At 45.2% G+C, this 17,644-nt stretch overlaps 1 protein-coding gene across 5 annotated transcripts in view; it reads left to right on the top strand.

Annotated features, from left to right (window-relative positions):
- Positions 1-17,644, top strand: part of LOC123753826 (cell adhesion molecule Dscam1) — a 1,066,948-nt gene that overhangs the window by 1,034,192 nt on the left and 15,112 nt on the right. For all 5 annotated transcript variants that reach the window (XM_069329883.1, XM_069329881.1, XM_069329882.1 and 2 more), the window contains exons 33-34: positions 3,570-3,743; positions 3,915-4,114. In XM_069329883.1, the coding sequence (XP_069185984.1) occupies positions 3,570-3,743; positions 3,915-4,114 (374 nt within the window). The remainder of the gene's footprint in view (positions 1-3,569; positions 3,744-3,914; positions 4,115-17,644) is intronic.

Raw genomic sequence — 17,644 nt, 5'->3', positions numbered from 1 at the left:
GGAAGGTGATGCGGCTGTGGCGTCACTGTCCTCAAACTCCTCACTGTGACAAGACACTCTTATAACACTTTAAACAGTGTGTCTTGCTTGTTATGCACACTGTATATGCGGTTGACACCACCATCCACGTCCACAGTTGTTAAACGGTGACAGTTAAGCAGCTTGAACTTCCTGGAGTATCCTGGCGTGTAAGGCAGAGTAATGTTTTCTTGTGTGTGAGGCAGTGAGGCGTCGCATGCTGTGGCGACGATGTGATCACACACTCTTCTCACTGTTTCCTGCAAGACATACACTCAAAACACTTTAAGTAGAGTGTCTTGTTGTTTTATGTACATTGTACGTGCAGTTTACACCACCATTTAAACAACAGGTGAGCAGCGGAGAGTCAGAATCTGTGATGAGAGTGACGGACACCGCCTTGATCACTACCTGAAAGAATGTGAACACCTGAGAGACATTAGAAATATGTGTAGAATAATAAACCCCACATTGTTTGAGTTAGGAAAACACTATTTGTCAAATACTGATACTTAAAAGATTCCCTCATTTTGCACCCGCATGATAACGTAAGATTTTAAGGGTTGACAGATAATAATCGTCTTGTTTGAGGAGCTGTTCACTTGAGACAGTTAAGCAAGTCCCAGCTGCGTCTGGGTACAAGTGACAGGATGAACAACCCAGCGGGTTTTCTTCCTATTGGGGAGTGTTGTACATGCTGCTATGGCGGTGTGTCCACTCACAGGATGAGTGGCACTGCCCAATAAACTCGCCCCTCGGGGCAAAAATTAATATTTAAAACCACCATTCAGGTCCACGGATGTTAAACAGCGGCAAATAAGGCAACTTTAACTTCCTGGAATATCCTCTTGGTGGAGGAGCAATGTTTACTACTGTCGAACAGCATCTGGACACTGACTGCGATCCACCCCAAGGTGGATCTATTGCCCTGTTGATCTGTGGATCTATCCACTACAACGTGGATAGGTTGCCATGCTCCTTTTAATGATCCATTTATACAAATGTTAACCAAATGTATTTGTTAAACAATTATTTATTGAGTATTTGCATTTATTTTGGCATATTACAATGATATGCTTATTGTTGCTAGATGTAATTACATATCCTCATATGGGTTCATTTATGGAGGTTTTCCTAAGTTGGAGTTCACAAAATGGTCGCTTTATGCTGACTTGAAGTTCAACCTGTCCTCTTAAAAAGAACGTCGCTTTTGGCCGTTTGTCCGTATGGCCGAATTTGGACGTAATTTGGCCATACGGTCCTCTGATAGGTTAGGTGGGCAGGAAATTCTCATAAAGTTTCAAAACGTTATGAAAAACGTGAATTTAAAGTGTCCTCTCATAACCTCTCCGCGTAGGCCGGACGACTCAAATAGAAAACGGAACAGAACGTCACTTTTGTGAGTCGATTTCATTTCAAATTACGTCCAAATTTGGCCATAGTGCCGCGCATACCAGCCAAAAGTGACGTTATTTTTAAGAGGACGGGTTGCTCTGTCTCCAGAGAGCTTCGCTTGTTCTATAAATAGCTATGCCTGGCCCATGTGCCTTCATAGAGCATTACTAAGACATGTTATGCCATTAATGTTGGTGGAAAATTTTCCACGGTGTAAACAGGACCTGCCTCACACTAGTGAGAACAGGTCTGCTGCAGAACTCGTCAACTGGCAGCTGTGAGGGGAGCTCATTACAGCCTCTCTGACGTTTACAAAGTCATTAACCTAACCTAACCTAGGACCAGTCAATTAGAAAACGAGATATGAAGTCAATTTTGAAAGCCGTTATGCTTTTTAGTACATAACTTGTTTGGTCTTAGGAGGATTTATAAGTAAAAATGGAAAGTACTTTCTGAGGGAACAGGTTGAAATATATCCACCAACTTACACTACTTAAAAAAAGAGGTCAATAGTTATGACTGTTATGCCACAACATCATGTTGGAATGTGTTGTATTTGTTAACCGTGTCGCACAGATTACATGGTTAACCTGGGGTATCTATACCCCAAATGGGATTCGATTTCTGAATAATTTAACAACAAAAGGTTATTGTTAGATTAGAATTATCTATCATCCTCAGTAACTGGGCCTCGAGTCCAAGTTTTTGACTGCACAAATAACAACAAAAATCTCACTAGTTACAGCTAAGCGCGTCTCAGTAACTGGGCCTCCACTCTTCACACAGGATTGGTTGCCATAATCCTTGCACTCGAGGGCGTATATGAATCCAAAATTGACACGCTAATTGTAAGTGACTCCTTGTCATCCTTGACTGCCCTCAGCTCTCTAAGGCATAACTATGACGTGCTTATCTCCGAAGCTAGACAGCTATAATGAAATAATCAGTGATGAAGTCAGGGTCTGTCTCCTGTGGATTCCTTCCCATATTGCTCTCCGAATGCATGATTGAACTGATGAGTTGGCCAAGACTTTTGCTCGTAAAGAGGGAATTGATTACCATCTTGGACTGGCTTTGGGCAGCCTGAGGGCAGTAATATTCCGGGAACATCAACTAAATTTTGGAGACTTGAGGCAAAGTGAAATTCACACCAGTTCCTCCATCTATCATCATTCTATCATGCAGGAAGTGCCGCACGTCTATGGGTCATCCAATAATGTTAGCAGACTTCTAGATGTTACCACTGCTAGGCTTAGGCTCGGCTACAAGTACCTCTGGGAGTTTGTAACATCTGTTGATGTAGATCTGACTAAATGTAAACTCTGTCAGCAGAAGTATTCGCATACTTTGCATCATTATATAATGGAATGGGGAAAAATCGCGGAATTCAGAGATAACACCATCAATGGTGTCCAAGAAATGTGTAAGTACTTCATTCATAATGATGTGCTGCCCGAAATCTTAGCGAAGTATCCAAAATTTGCTTACTGTAGGTGCAGCCTGCACATGACTGTAAAGCTGCCGCCCAGTTGGGTGGGTGTGGAGCACATGACTGTAAAGCTGCCGCCCAGTTAGGTGGGTGTGCAGCAAGACTAGTAACGAAAGTTGGTTGACTAGTAAAGACTAGTAAAAGAAAGTTGACGACATTGATCCTCGTACCCCTCACCATAGATGTAAAGTGCCTTGTATAGTGACTGTTGTGAGCCTCTTGTTGAATCACTTGTGATACAAAAGATTATTGGTGTGTGTATTTGTGTACGTGATTGAATATGTATGTGTATATATTTATATGTATATATATGTACATGTATATATGAGTATGTGTACATGTATATAAAACATTAATAATTGTGTAACTAGCGTCAAAAGATTGTTGTTTGCTCATCTAAACGAACTAGAGGGTTCAGTTCCTGAACCGATTATGTGCCTCTTTAATCCTTTACACCACCGCCCACGGGATGGGTATGGGGTGTATAATAAAGAAAGAATCAGTAATAGGACTGGTGATGATTTTTACAGTGGCCAAGGGACTAGGGCCAAGGGACTAGGGCCAAGGGACTAGGGGGGCATATTGGGTTATCCCCTGGGGAGCTGTAATCGTAAAAAAAAGGTTAAACACCCCTGAGATAGAATGGTGAATGTGTTGTATTCTTCAGCCACGTTATCGCCGGAGCTGATAGTGCATGACGCGGTGGGCCTGCCTCCCTGGTACCTGGACTCCCACGTGCTGGTGGCCGTGGTGGTCGCGTGCATCCTCGTACTCCTCGCCGTCTGCGTCGCCGTCGCCTACACCTGCCGCAGGAGCAGAACCCACACACAGACGTACAAAGGTTGGTTATCTTTTGGATATTGATTTGCTGAGGCGAGGGAGACTGCTTTCGTTGATGAGACTCAATGTTGTGTGCAGATGGCATTGTTTGGTACTTGAAAAATGCAAAGATATATTATTTGACATTTGGTTCTCCTCTCTCCCTTAAACTTACACTGCCGTCTGCTCCCAGAGGTGAACCACATACACAACGACCTCACCCGTGACTCTGGCCTCACCTCGGAAACTTTGCTGGGGGGCCACAGCTTGGAGATCCTGGAGGCTTACACGCCCTCCACATTGCCTCTGGGATCCTACGATGAGATCTCCCCCTACGCCACCTTCAGGATGCCAGGGGAGACCAAGACGCCGCCGCCTCCGCCCCTCCCCTCGGTTAGTCGCCAGCTGACGACGCAGTCTCACCAGCTTTTGTTTGTTGTTTCACGTGGTTTGGTTTCACCTGTTTATGGTGTTTTGCCGTGTGGTGCATGGTGTGTGTGTAGCCTGGACGAGTGTGTGTTGGACGAGTGTGTGTTGGACGAGTGTGTGTTGGACGAGTGTGTGTTGGACGAGTGTGTGTTGGACACGTGTGTGCAACTCTGGGCACAGCTTTGTCTCTGCTCTATTACATCAGCAGTTCTGGGGTTAGATTCACGAAAGCACTTACGCAAGAACTTACGAACCTGTACATCTTTTCTCAATCTTTGGCGGCTTTGTTTCCAATTATTAAACAGTTAATGAACTCCGAAGCACCAGGAGGCTGTTTATAACAATAACAACAGTTGAATGGGAAGTTTTCATGCTTGTAAACTGTTTAATAAATGTAACTAAAGCCGTCAAAGTTTGAGGAAAGATGTACAGGTTCGTAAGTGCTTTCGTGAATCTGGCCCCTGATTTTTAAGTGGGAGGACAGTTTGGCTGATGCGCAAAGTAAGGAAACGACAGTCACCTTTCCCTGGCCGCCAACATCATAACAATTAAATAAACTTAGAATTGTGTTAGCTAGCAGTTCTTCGCTATAATACAACAGTGAAACTAGAACCAAAATTACTTTAAAAGTAATGCACAAATTCCCGAAAGTTGACGAAAACATTTTTTGAGAAAAGGCTTATGTAATTCCCATTGAGTTTGGGTGAATGTAATGTTTTGAAGGATATGTGAACATCTGCATAATCTGACACTTTGGCAAGTTATTACAAGCTTACAGATAGTGTTATCTTGAGGTTATCTTGAGATGATTTCGGGGCTTTAGTGTCCCCGCTGCCCGGTCCTCGACCAGGCCTCCACCCCCAGGAAACAGCCCGTGACAGCTGACTAACACCCAGGTACCTATTTTACTGCTAGGTAACAGGGGCATAGGGTGAAAGAAACTCTGCCCATTGTTTCTCGCCGGCGCCTGGGATCGAACCCAGGACCACAGGATCACAAGTCCTGCGTGCTGTCCGCTCGGCCGACCGGCTCCCTGAACCATCACAAACCATCACAATACCTTACTGGCCAACTAGCAAGTAAGTCCGGAACATAGTCCAGGACTAAAGTATTGATCTAGTATGATTAAGTCAGCCCATCCTCCGAATAGACAGTACGTTTTAATACTAAATGTAATAAGTACAATCCTGACTATCGGCATAGTACACAAATGCACTTAATTTCCAGCATCGCACCAAAATCTTGTGAATATTAGAATTTACCTGAAAAGTTGTATAGAAAACCACGACCTAACCTAACCTTGGGAGTGTAGGAGGACAAGCATGTAAATAGCATTTATTGATTCTTAATTGCAATTCGTACTTAACCTATAGCTTTATTGATATTACAATTTTATATAACTAATAAAATAAAACTAAAATCTTTCAATAAATTATAATGTAACTCAGGATATTTTAAATTTTGTATAAAATCTCTATTGTTTAATAAAACTGAAAAAGAAATTACTTATATTTAAAACTTGTTTATGTAGAATTGAACATGAAAACTTGAACCTAAAAAGTTTGAGAGTATTAATACAATATTTGGAGAATATATGGGGAAGGTTAATGTAACAGTACAATTAAGTGTATTTATGTACTATGCAGACAGTCAGGAATGTACTTATTACATTTAGTATTAAAACGTACTGTCTATTCAGAGGAGGGGTTATTAATTAAGTGCTGATCTAGTATCATGTGCTGTTTTAGCGTTGATTAAGCAGTCTCCGTGGTGTAGTGGTAAGACACTCGCCTGGCGTTCCGCGAGCGCTATGTCATGGGTTCGTATCCTGGCCGGGGAGGATTTACTGGGCGCAATTCCTTAACTGTAGCCTCTGTTTAACGCAACAGTAAAATGTGTACTTGGATGAAAAAACGATTCTTCGCGGCAGGGGATCGTATTCCAGGAACCATAGGATTAAGGACCTGCCCGAAACGCTACGCGTACTAGTGGCTGTACAAGAATGTAAGAACTCTTGTATATATCTCAAAAAAAAAAAAAAAAAAAAAAAAAAAAAATTAAATGTTTATCTAACGATGGTTAATCGTTGATCTAGCGTTTATTAAACAATAATCGAACACGTTTTGCCCGCTGGGTATGAACCTTCTCTCATATCTTATTTACATTTCAAAGTGTATGAGACAAGAAGTTCTATTCTTGAACTTGAAGTTCTATTATGCGTAATAATTTGGAAAAAAAATTAAAATTATTTTAACATGTTTTAACATATATAAACATGTCAAAACTAAACGTTTGGTCACGATATATCCAACCCGCCCTCTCCAGGGTTCACAACATTACTAAAATTATGTATTAACTTTCCCTAACCTAACAGAGGACCTACGATTAGAAAACGTGACATCACGTCAGTTTTGCGAGCCGCTGTGATTTTGAATAGTTCTTAATTTGATGTTGGAAATTTTTGTGTTAAAATAGGATGTGTTATGCGAGAGGACAGGTTGTTATATATAAATATGAGCCCATATTCAGGGTAGAGTTATTAAAACGAGACACCAAACCCATTCTCACACCAACTGGCTAGTTATGTTGATATTTGTGATGGTGTGAAAGCATATTAAGGTCCTAATAACAGTAAGGTCGGTCCAAAAAAATCGTTGCTTTAAAACAGAAAAACGTCTGTTTAGCTGGTTTTCTTTTAAACTATCTGAAGAATTTAGTTTTCTGTAAATGAAATCTGGGGGATACTCAAATAGTTTTTAAATTTCTATTTCACGTTTGAGAATAATTTTTAATAATGTAATCAAACATAATGAAACCTTAATGTAACGTAACCTTAATGTAACGTAATCTTAACATAACGTAACCTTAATGTAACATAACGGTAACGTAATGTAACCTTAACCTAACGTAACCACAGATAGATAGTAAATAGTAACACTAAATACAGTGGTTTTGAAGTGATTATCACCAAGGTACCTCTTCCCTGAAAAAATATCCTATAGGCAAACAATGCTCAATTCAACTCATTGTATTGTTTTACCACAACGTAGAAAAAACAAAGTGCTAACCTTATTAAAAAATGCATGAACCCTATCCACCCACCTAACTCCACCTACTGCTGCATAGGTAATGTGAATATTTGCGAGCAGTTAATTTTCATAGAACTTTGTAAATTGAACGTTGGGGACCATAACATATAAAATAAGACGTATTAGTTGAGAGGTCGGGTTGCCCAAGTAACGTTTCGTCAACGCTAGAGCAACAGTATATGTGTTTATTTATTTATTTATGCATATACAGGAGTGTACATAAGGAATGTGAGGATACAAATATGGTAATTACAGTCTTGTAAGACATGACACACAGTCTTGTATTGAATCATTGGTACATTAACATCACTTGCCCAAGAGAGGGGAGATGGGGCTGTTATATAAGTATCTTCTTGACTGTTAGAAATTACTAATTTCAGTAATATCAATTAGCATGTTCAGACTGTTAATTAACATAACAAATTTAATGGCAAATATTCTATAATAATTGTCTTTCATTAACATGTGATATATTTTTGTAATTAAATATATAGTCAGGTTTTATTTAGACATAAGAAGTAGTTTTCGTTTCAATATAAATTTTCCCAATGTACCTAAATAGGCGGAATCTAGCGTATAATTATCAATAATCAGGAGAAAAATGCTTAGAGCCAAAAATCACGTTAAATGTATGACTAGGCTAATACCTGGCATGAATATTTCATGCATAAGGTCTTTTATAATACAAATTACTAAAATTATAAGTTATTGGTCTTGAATTCTTAATCAGCATCTTAAGTACCTGTGATGAGATCTTGAAGGGAATTTAAATTATGATGAAAAATGCTAAAAATATGTTAGAGATTTCGTCACCTATTATTTTGAGAAACCTAAAAAAAATATAAAATTTAAAAGTTGCCTTTTTAATTAGTGTACTATTTAAGTAACATATATATATATATATATATATATATATATATATATATATATATATATATTGTATTGAATCATTGGTACATTAACATCACTTGCCCAAGAGAGGGGAGATGGGGCTCCAATCCAATATATATATATATTATATGCAACTGGTGTGTACAGGACACCTTAATCCACTCGACCATCACGACCAGTCTAAAGCTGATGGTAGCCGAGGCTATTTTGCCCATCAGCCCGACGGCACTCTGATGGTAATCTTGGGCATAGTATTTTATCAAATCACCTCATTCTTTGGGGCACACGTGAGGAACACAAATGCGAACAAGCCTGAATGGTCCCCAGGACTATATGCAACTGAAAACTTAGGCTTGTTCGCATTTGTGTTCCTCACGTGTGCCCCAAAGAATGAGGTGATTTGATATAATACTATGTCCAAGATTACCAATCTTTAGTTATATATAATATATAATATAATGGATATATAATGGACCACAAGATTTGTGTTCCATTATATATATATATATATATATATATATATATATATATATATATATATATATATATATATATATATGCAAAAATCTAATTTATAGCTCATTTTAAAATAATAAATATATCTCATAATTATTCAAACCCCCATATTTGTTACCCCGACCCAGCATTTTGAGCACCTCTGGTCATGTCTTGAGCACCTCTGGTCATGTCTTGAGCACCTCTGGTCATGTCTTGAGCACCTCTGGTCATGTCTTGAGCACCTCTGGTCATGTCTTGAGCACCTCTGGTCATGTCTTGAGCACCTCTGGTCATGTCTTGAGCACCTCTGGTCATGTCTTGAGCACCTCTGGTCATGTCTTGAGCACCTCTGGTCATGTCTTGAGCACCTCTGGTCATGTCTTGAGCACCCCTGGTCATGTCTTGAGCAACTCTGGTCGTCTTGAGCACCTCTGGTCATGTCTTGAGCAACTCTGGTCGTCTTGAGCACCTCTGGTCATGTCTTGAGCACCTCTGGTCATGTCTTGAGCACCTCTGGTCATGTCTTGAGCACCTCTGGTCATGTCTTGAGCAGCCTTATAATTGGCTGAGACACGATACAACTTCATTGTAAGAGAAACAGTTGGTAGCCAAAAGTTCTCGTCGTGTTTTCCTGATCCTCGTTCGATACAGAATTGTTTTACTTTCAATCCAATTTTACCAAAATCCCATTTATAGCCCTCACGAGGATGTATGTCTGTTAACGACCAAGGCTACAATTCATTAACTACTTACTCGACCAGTTACGAAATCAGTACATCTTTCCTTGAACATAGAAGCTTCGTTTACATATATTAAACAGTTTATGCTTAAACAGCTTCGAAACTTTATAACATTATTAACCTTGGCTTGTAAACAAGCTTGTAGTGCTTCGGAGCTAATAAACTGTTTAATTAATAAATGTAAATGAAGCCGCCAGTATTGAGGAAAGATGTATAGGTTTTGAAAGTGGTTGCGTATATGGTGATGAATTCAAGCCTTGGTTCCATTGATTCCAGGGGCCAGATTCACGAAGCAGTTACGAAAGTACTTACGAACGTGTACATCTTTCCTCAATCATTGACGGCTTTGTTTACAATTATTAAACAGTTAATGAGCTCCGAGGCACCAGGAGACTGTTTATAACAATAACAACAGTTGATTGGGAAGTTTTTATGCTTGTAAACTGTTTAATAAATATAAACAAAGCCGTCAAAGATTGAGGAAAGATGTACACGTTCGTAAGGACTTGCGTAACTGCTTCGTGAATCTGGCCCCTTGCCTCCTAGCGTCAGGTAAGGGAGCTGTGTGTTGTCAATATAGTTAGAAAATATTTAGGTTTACACCGTAGGCCTATTTACTGCACACTCTATTATGACTTATTTCTGCATATAGAGCTCTGGCTCTTTTGTTAATTATTATTTTCTAGTATTGTGAATTGCCTATTAAATGCATTATCATTATGATTAGTGATTTTCGTTAATGCTTTATTATATACTAATTTTAATTACTTTTTCATCTGCTTGAGTTAACCCTTTAGTTGTAAATTGTGCTTCAATTTCGTTTGTATGGAAAAAAAGAAAATAAAGAAATAAAAGATAAACTAAATATATGGAAGACGTATAACTTTAGATAGTTTTTAAATGTTTATCATTGTCTCTGTAACACCACAGACACCCCCTCACCCCACCACAGACTCCCCCTCACCCCACCACAGACTCCCCCTCACCCCACCACAGACTCCCCCTCACCCCGCCACAGACTCCCCCTCACCCCACCACAGACTCCCCCTCACCCCACCACAGACTCCCCCTCACCCCACCACAGACTCCCACTCACCCCACCACAGACTCCCCCTCACCCCACCACAGACTCCCCCTCACCCCACCACAGACTCCCCCTCACCCCGCCACAGACTCCCCCTCACCCCGCCACAGACTCCCCCTCACCCCACCACAGACTCCCCCTCACCCCACCACAGACTCCCCCTCACCCCACCACAGACTCCCACTCACCCCACCACAGACTCCCCCTCACCCCACCACAGACTCCCCCTCACCCCACCACAGACTCCCCCTCACCCCACCACAGACTCCCCCTCACCCCGCCACAGACTCCCCCTCACCCCACCACAGACTCCCCCTCACCCCGCCACAGACTCCCCCTCACCCCACCACAGACTCCCACTCACCCCACCACAGACTCCCCCTCACCCCGCCACAGACTCCCCCTCACCCCACCACAGACTCCCCCTCACCCCACCACAGACTCCCCCTCACCCCACCACAGACTCCCCCTCACCCCACCACAGACTCCCCCTCACCCAACCACAGACTCCCCCTCACCCCACCACAGACTCCCCCTCACCCCACCACAGACTCCCCCTCACCCCACCACAGACTCCCACTCACCCCACCACAGACTCCCCCTCACCCCGCCACAGACTCCCCCTCACCCCACCACAGACTCCCCCTCACCCCACCACAGACACCCCCTCACCCCACCACAGACTCCCCCTCACCCCACCACAGACTCCCCCTCACCCCGCCACAGACTCCCCCTCACCCCGCCACAGACTCCCCCTCACCCCACCACAGACTCCCCCTCACCCCACCACAGACTCCCCCTCACCCCACCACAGACTCCCCCTCACCCCACCACAGACTCCCCCTCACCCCACCACAGACTCCCCCTCACCCCACCACAGACTCCCCCTCACCCCGCCACAGACTCCCCCTCACCCCACCACAGACTCCCCCTCACCCCGCCACAGACTCCCCCTCACCCCACCACAGACTCCCCCTCACCCCACCACAGACTCCCCCTCACCCCACCACAGACTCCCCCTCACCCCACCACAGACTCCCCCTCACCCCACCACAGACTCCCCCTCACCCCGCCACAGACTCCCCCTCACCCCACCACAGACTCCCCCTCACCCCACCACAGACTCCCCCTCACCCCACCACAGACTCCCACTCACCCCACCACAGACTCCCCCTCACCCCGCCAGACACACCCCCTCACCCCACCACAGACTCCCCCTCACCTCACCACAGACTCCCCCTCACCCCGCCACAGACTCCCCCTCACCCCACCACAGACTCCCCCTCACCCCACCACAGACTCCCCCTCACCCCACCACAGACTCCCCCTCACCCCACCACAGACACCCCCTCACCCCACCACAGACTCCCCCTCACCCCACCACAGACTCCCCCTCACCCCACCACAGACTCCCCCTCACCCCACCACAGACTCCCCCTCACCCCACCACAGACTCCCCCTCACCCCACCACAGACTCCCCCTCACCCCACCACAGACTCCCCCTCACCCCGCCACAGACTCCCCCTCACCCCACCACAGACTCCCCCTCACCCCACCACAGACTCCCCCTCACCCCACCACAGACTCCCCCTCACCCCTCCACAGACTCCCCCTCACCCCACCACAGACTCCCCCTCACCCCGCCACAGACTCCCCCTCACCCCACCACAGACTCCCCCTCACCCCACCACAGACTCCCCCTCACCCCGCCACAGACTCCCCCTCACCCCGCCACAGACTCCCCCTCACCCCACCACAGACTCCCACTCACCCCACCACAGACTCCCACTCACCCCACCACAGACTCCCCCTCACCCCGCCACAGACTCCCCCTCACCCCGCCACAGACTCCCCCTCACCCCACCACAGACTCCCCCTCACCCCGCCACAGACTCCCCCTCACCCCACCACAGACTCCCCCTCACCCCACCACAGACTCCCCCTCACCCAACCACAGACTCCCCCTCACCCCACCACAGACTCCCCCTCACCCCACCACAGACTCCCCCTCACCCCACCACAGACTCCCCCTCACCCCACCACAGACTCCCACTCACCCCACCACAGACTCCCCCACACCCACCACAGACTCCCCCTCACCCCACCACAGACTCCCCCTCACCCCACCACAGACTCCCCCTCACCCCACTACAGACTCCCCCTCACCCCACCACAGACTCCCCCTCACCCCACCACAGACTCCCCCTCACCCCCACCACAGACACCCCCTCACCCCCACCACAGACACCCCCTCACCCCGCCACAGACTCTCCCTCACCCTACCACAGACACCCCCTCACCCCGCCACAGACTCCCCCTCACCCCCACCACAGACACCCCCTCACCCCGCCACAGACTCCCCCTCACCCCACCACAGGCACCCCCTCACCCCGCCACAGCTATAAACTGACTGTTAGATGCTAGACAGGAAGGAGTCTGCAGCCAGCCCCATGATACAAAAACGTATTGATAAATTCAAGGCAAACCACCCTGTTCAGGCAAAATGCCCAAATTGTTCCAAGGCACATCATGCCTGGAACTTGAAATGCCCTGAAAGGCTCAAAAGGCTTCAAACGAACCCCACCACGCCCACAGCGGAGCCGAAACCCCCACCAAAACGAATACCAGCTCCCATGCCCACTAAAAACGCGTGGGGTCTACCCATTCAGGAAGAGGGGGCACACGGCCCTTCACCATCGGCCATGGTGAAGGATGAGAAGACAGTACAGGACAAAAAGAAAGATGGAGGACACAAGAATCATGTTCAAAGCAGTCGGCCTCCCATTTCATCCAGCAAGCACACTGGGGCCAATAGAAGTAGCAATTCCAGTGCCAAAGTTACCACCGAGAAGGGTCTGAAAGCCACCAGGCCCTCAACCTGCACAACATTAAATAGTGCTCCCACTGAACTGAACGCTCTCTGGCCAATGCTCAAAACTTTGGTCACTGAGTTGATCGAAAGTCTGCTGTCTTCACATGGAATCAATCAAACCACAGAGACTCGGAAGACAATTGAGCACAAGCTCAAAAAATTCGAAGATGTAATATCCACACCGTCAAGACAGCAGGGCAGGAGACACCCCAATAAAAAGCAGATAGAGTCCAGCTCGTCGGAAAGCGACATTGATGAGGCAATTTCAGGTCCACTAAGAACCTATACACCAATTGCAACTTCCATGGCGTGTTCATCAGACTCCATGGATACCACGGAATTATCAGCAAATTCCAAGAACCTAGAATTCTAAAGATCCTGCAATGGAATGCGCAAGGACTGCGCACTAAATTGCAACACTTGCAATGCATAGCAGCAACCAAGGGCATAGACATCCTGATACTACAGGAGAGCTTGCTTCGAGCCGGATTAGAACCTAAAATCTCAGGCTATCGAGGCTTCTTCCTTCCATGGATCAATGGGCAATCCAGGGGATGTGCAATCTATGTAAAATGTGACCTGATCTCCAAATCCATAACCAGCCCACCCAATTGTGGAGCAGGGACAGAGGTAATGGGAGTCACCATTGAGCTAAGACACGACAAACTTGAAGTGTTCAATGTGTACAGGTCTCCACAAGCCGAAATGGATCTCTCTGTGTTATTTGGACACGCGACAACAACAAACACAATCATTTGTGGAGATTTTAATACCCATCATCGATTGGCACTGGGCTCGAACAAAACAAATGAAGCCGGCATACACATTACACATCTACTGGACCAGCTTCCAGAAATACAAATCCTAAACAAGAATGAACCTACCCACATCCAAGGAGGCAGATTAGACCTAACCTTCGTTTCAGCCTCCCTAAGAGATGCAGCAACATGGTCAGTTGAGCCCACACTCACAAGCGACCACTATGGGGTCCAAATTGATCTTCAGTTAGACCTACCCACCCCACCTCCGCCTCCATCTGAAGCCTGGAACTTTGCTTTAGCAAACTGGGACCGATTTCAAAACCTCATTTCAGAGTGGCAAAGAAACTATGATCTTCCCGAAGACATTAATCAGGCAGAACAAGAATTTGTCAAAGCGATTCAAAGTGCAGCCAACCACTCAATCCCACTGAAAAAACAGTCCACCGGACACCATAAAGATCATTGGTACTATTGCGAACGTGTCAAAGAACTCAACCATAGACTCAATAGAACAAGAAAGCTATACAAAAAGCAGCCAAGTGACCGCAACAGGATCTTACTTTGTGAGGTCAAGGAACATGTACATCGAGAGACCAGACAAATAAAAGAACAAAAGTGGCTGGAATGGTGTTCACACCTGAATGAACACACCCCTCTCTGGGAGATGTGGCAGCAAATTCACCGGGCCAAAGGGAATAAAACACCTAAAGCTCCACACCCCAAGGATCCTCAACAGGAAGCCGAAGTACTGGCAACCAGGTTTGCAGAGAGAGCAGCCAGCAATCAACTTCCACCAGATGTATTAGCAGTACAGACCGGACTAGAGGAAGAAAGGTGGCACAGAATCCTTACAGTATGTGAAGAAGTCTGACACTAATGCCCCCTTCACACTGGATGAGCTCAATCGGGCTAAGAAAAACTCCAAGGATACATCCCCTGGAGCCGACAAAATAACCTATAAAACGATTAGAAACCTCGGCCCAGAGGGAGACGCTGCATACCTAAGGTTAATTAATTTAGCCTGGACTTCTCAAACTAGACCTTCTGCTTGGAATAGAGCAGACATAGTGCCGATCCCAAAACCCAAAGATCCAGCTAATCCCAGGCCCATCTCTCTCCAAAGCTGTGCAGCCAAGACGGCTGACAGAATGGCACTCAACAGACTGGAGTGGAAAATGCCTAAACTGCACCATGATATGTATGCCTATAGAAGAGGGGTTGGCACAGTGGAATGTATTACAACTCTGTTAGCCCACTTGAATGACAGACCAGGAATGCTGATATTCCTGGACCTCGAAAAAGCCTTTGAACTGGCTAGCGCCCCAGCTATTCTCTGCTGCCTCATTGACAAAGAGGTCAGAGGCAACCTGCTCTCCTGGACCAAAAACTGTCTCATAAACAGAGAAGCAAGAGTAAAACTTCATGGCACAGTCTCTGAGTACAAAAGACATGAAAATGGTACACCGCAAGGAGGTATTCTCAGCCCTCTTCTCTTCAACTGTTTAATGGAAAGAATAATGAGGTTGAAACTCCCACATCACTGCAGGCTGCTAAACTACGCGGACGACTTTGTCATCATCATAAAAGGAAGGGATGTGGCGCGCCTTGCACCCAAATGCTTAGACTGCATCAGTAAAGAGGCAAAACAGATTGGGATCAAACTCAACCCCTCAAAGTCAAAGGCCATGCCCATAAAAATAGCGAAGCCCAACATCCAACTCACAGTACAGGGTCAACCAATAGAATGGGTCGACACCTATCAGTATCTAGGAATCATCCTGGACACACACATGAATTTTAATGCTGAGGTCACATACTTGAGAGAGCGAACTGCGGCCCGGACGGCAATCCTCAGGTCGCTAACCTCCCTTTCTGGAGGAGCCAATCTGCAAGTCCTTCGCACATACTATGTACAGGCAGTCACATCAGTGATCGATTATGCCGCACCTGCACTCACAAATCTATCACACCAACAGTGGAAAAAGCTTGAAGTTGCCCAAAACAATGCTATGAGAGCTGCACTGGGAGCCCCCATGTGGACCAGGCTTGAAACTCTTAGACTGGCGACGGGTTTGCCCTCTCTACAAGAAAGAATATCACAAAGGACAGCTACAATTATCAGTAAGATAATTATTTCTTCTGATCCAATCCCAGTACAGCAGGCCTTGGTGGTTGGACTAGGCCAAAACAATGGAAACTCTTGGGTTGCAAGAGCAGGAAAAGTCCTAAACAGACTACATTTAAAAAACATGATTCTTGATAGAGAGGGTGATCATCCACACCCAAATTACACTCCTTCCGCGCCGTGGGAAGAGCCTACTTTCAAAATAGTAATAGAAAGTCTCCCAATGAAAAAGGCTGCCTATGATCCGACAATCCTAAGGCGCATAATAGAAGAGTAAATGTATAGCATAGCAGTAGCAGGAGCCACCCACATCTTCACAGACGGATCGGTGGACACAGAAAATGAGAGTGCTGGCGCTGCTCTTTGCACGACCAGCGTACAGGCATATTGGAGACTGGGAGGACTAGTATCATCAACCCAAACTGAGCTCTTTGCCATACAACAGGCATTCGCATATGTGATTGCACAAAACACTCAAAATGCAATCATACACACAGACTCAAAAGCTGCACTTCAAATACAAGGACAAAAACATTGGAAAGATAATGTGGAAATAATTACCACCATTTTGTATCAAGGAGCAGTCGCTAAAGGCAAAGGACTCAACATAACTTTAAACTGGATCCCATCCCATATTGGAATCCCATTAAATGAAAAAGCTGATGAAATTGCTAAATTGGCAACTCGTCATCCAGTGATACATAAAACAATTCAACCCAGCCTAGAGAACATAAAAAACATCATCACCAAAAAACTCTCACATCTCAACAAAGCCGACCTGCACCAGAGAATAGCTGAAGGTTCGCCATCTGCAACATGGTATCTTCAGGCAACCAAATTAGAAAGGTTAAATATCCCAAAAGGAATCCACAGGGAAATAGCAGTTAGGTTATATAGACTACGTCTAGGTTACAGATGCAACTGGGAGATTGGTGAACCCCAACAGAGAGAGTGCATCTTCTGCCAAACTGTCACAGAAAAGCCATTACTTCACTATCTTCTGGAATGTGAAGCAACCAATGACCTTAGAAGAGCTTTAAGAGTTCCTGAATCATGCAGTAGCCACCCTGAAGCCATCAACACAGCCACTCTCCTGGTCAACAAAGGTGTCCAGCAGCTGGACACCCTCATAAAGACTGTGAAGCAGTATCCTCCCCCGCGATAACAGCTTGATGGTTAAAAGCAACCTCAGAATACTGAGAAAAAAAAATTGTACCACTTACGGGCTATTCATGCCCGTGCCACCTCTTGGGTGGCTTAATCTTTATCAATCAATCAATCTAGACAGGAAGTCGACCAAGTCAGTTTCAAGCGATGATCGATAAATAAGTTTAACTAGACAATCAGTTCTATATATTGAAACACTAATATGAAGTGGTTGCAAAACATTCATACAATGCAATAGTGTATGGAGCAAGCCTTCTTATGTCACA

This window comes from Procambarus clarkii, chromosome 23, assembly GCF_040958095.1.
Source record: "Procambarus clarkii isolate CNS0578487 chromosome 23, FALCON_Pclarkii_2.0, whole genome shotgun sequence".
NCBI lineage: Eukaryota > Metazoa > Arthropoda > Malacostraca > Decapoda > Cambaridae > Procambarus > Procambarus clarkii.
Note: the sequence above shows the minus strand (reverse complement) of the source record. Positions and strands in the feature narration are given on the sequence as shown.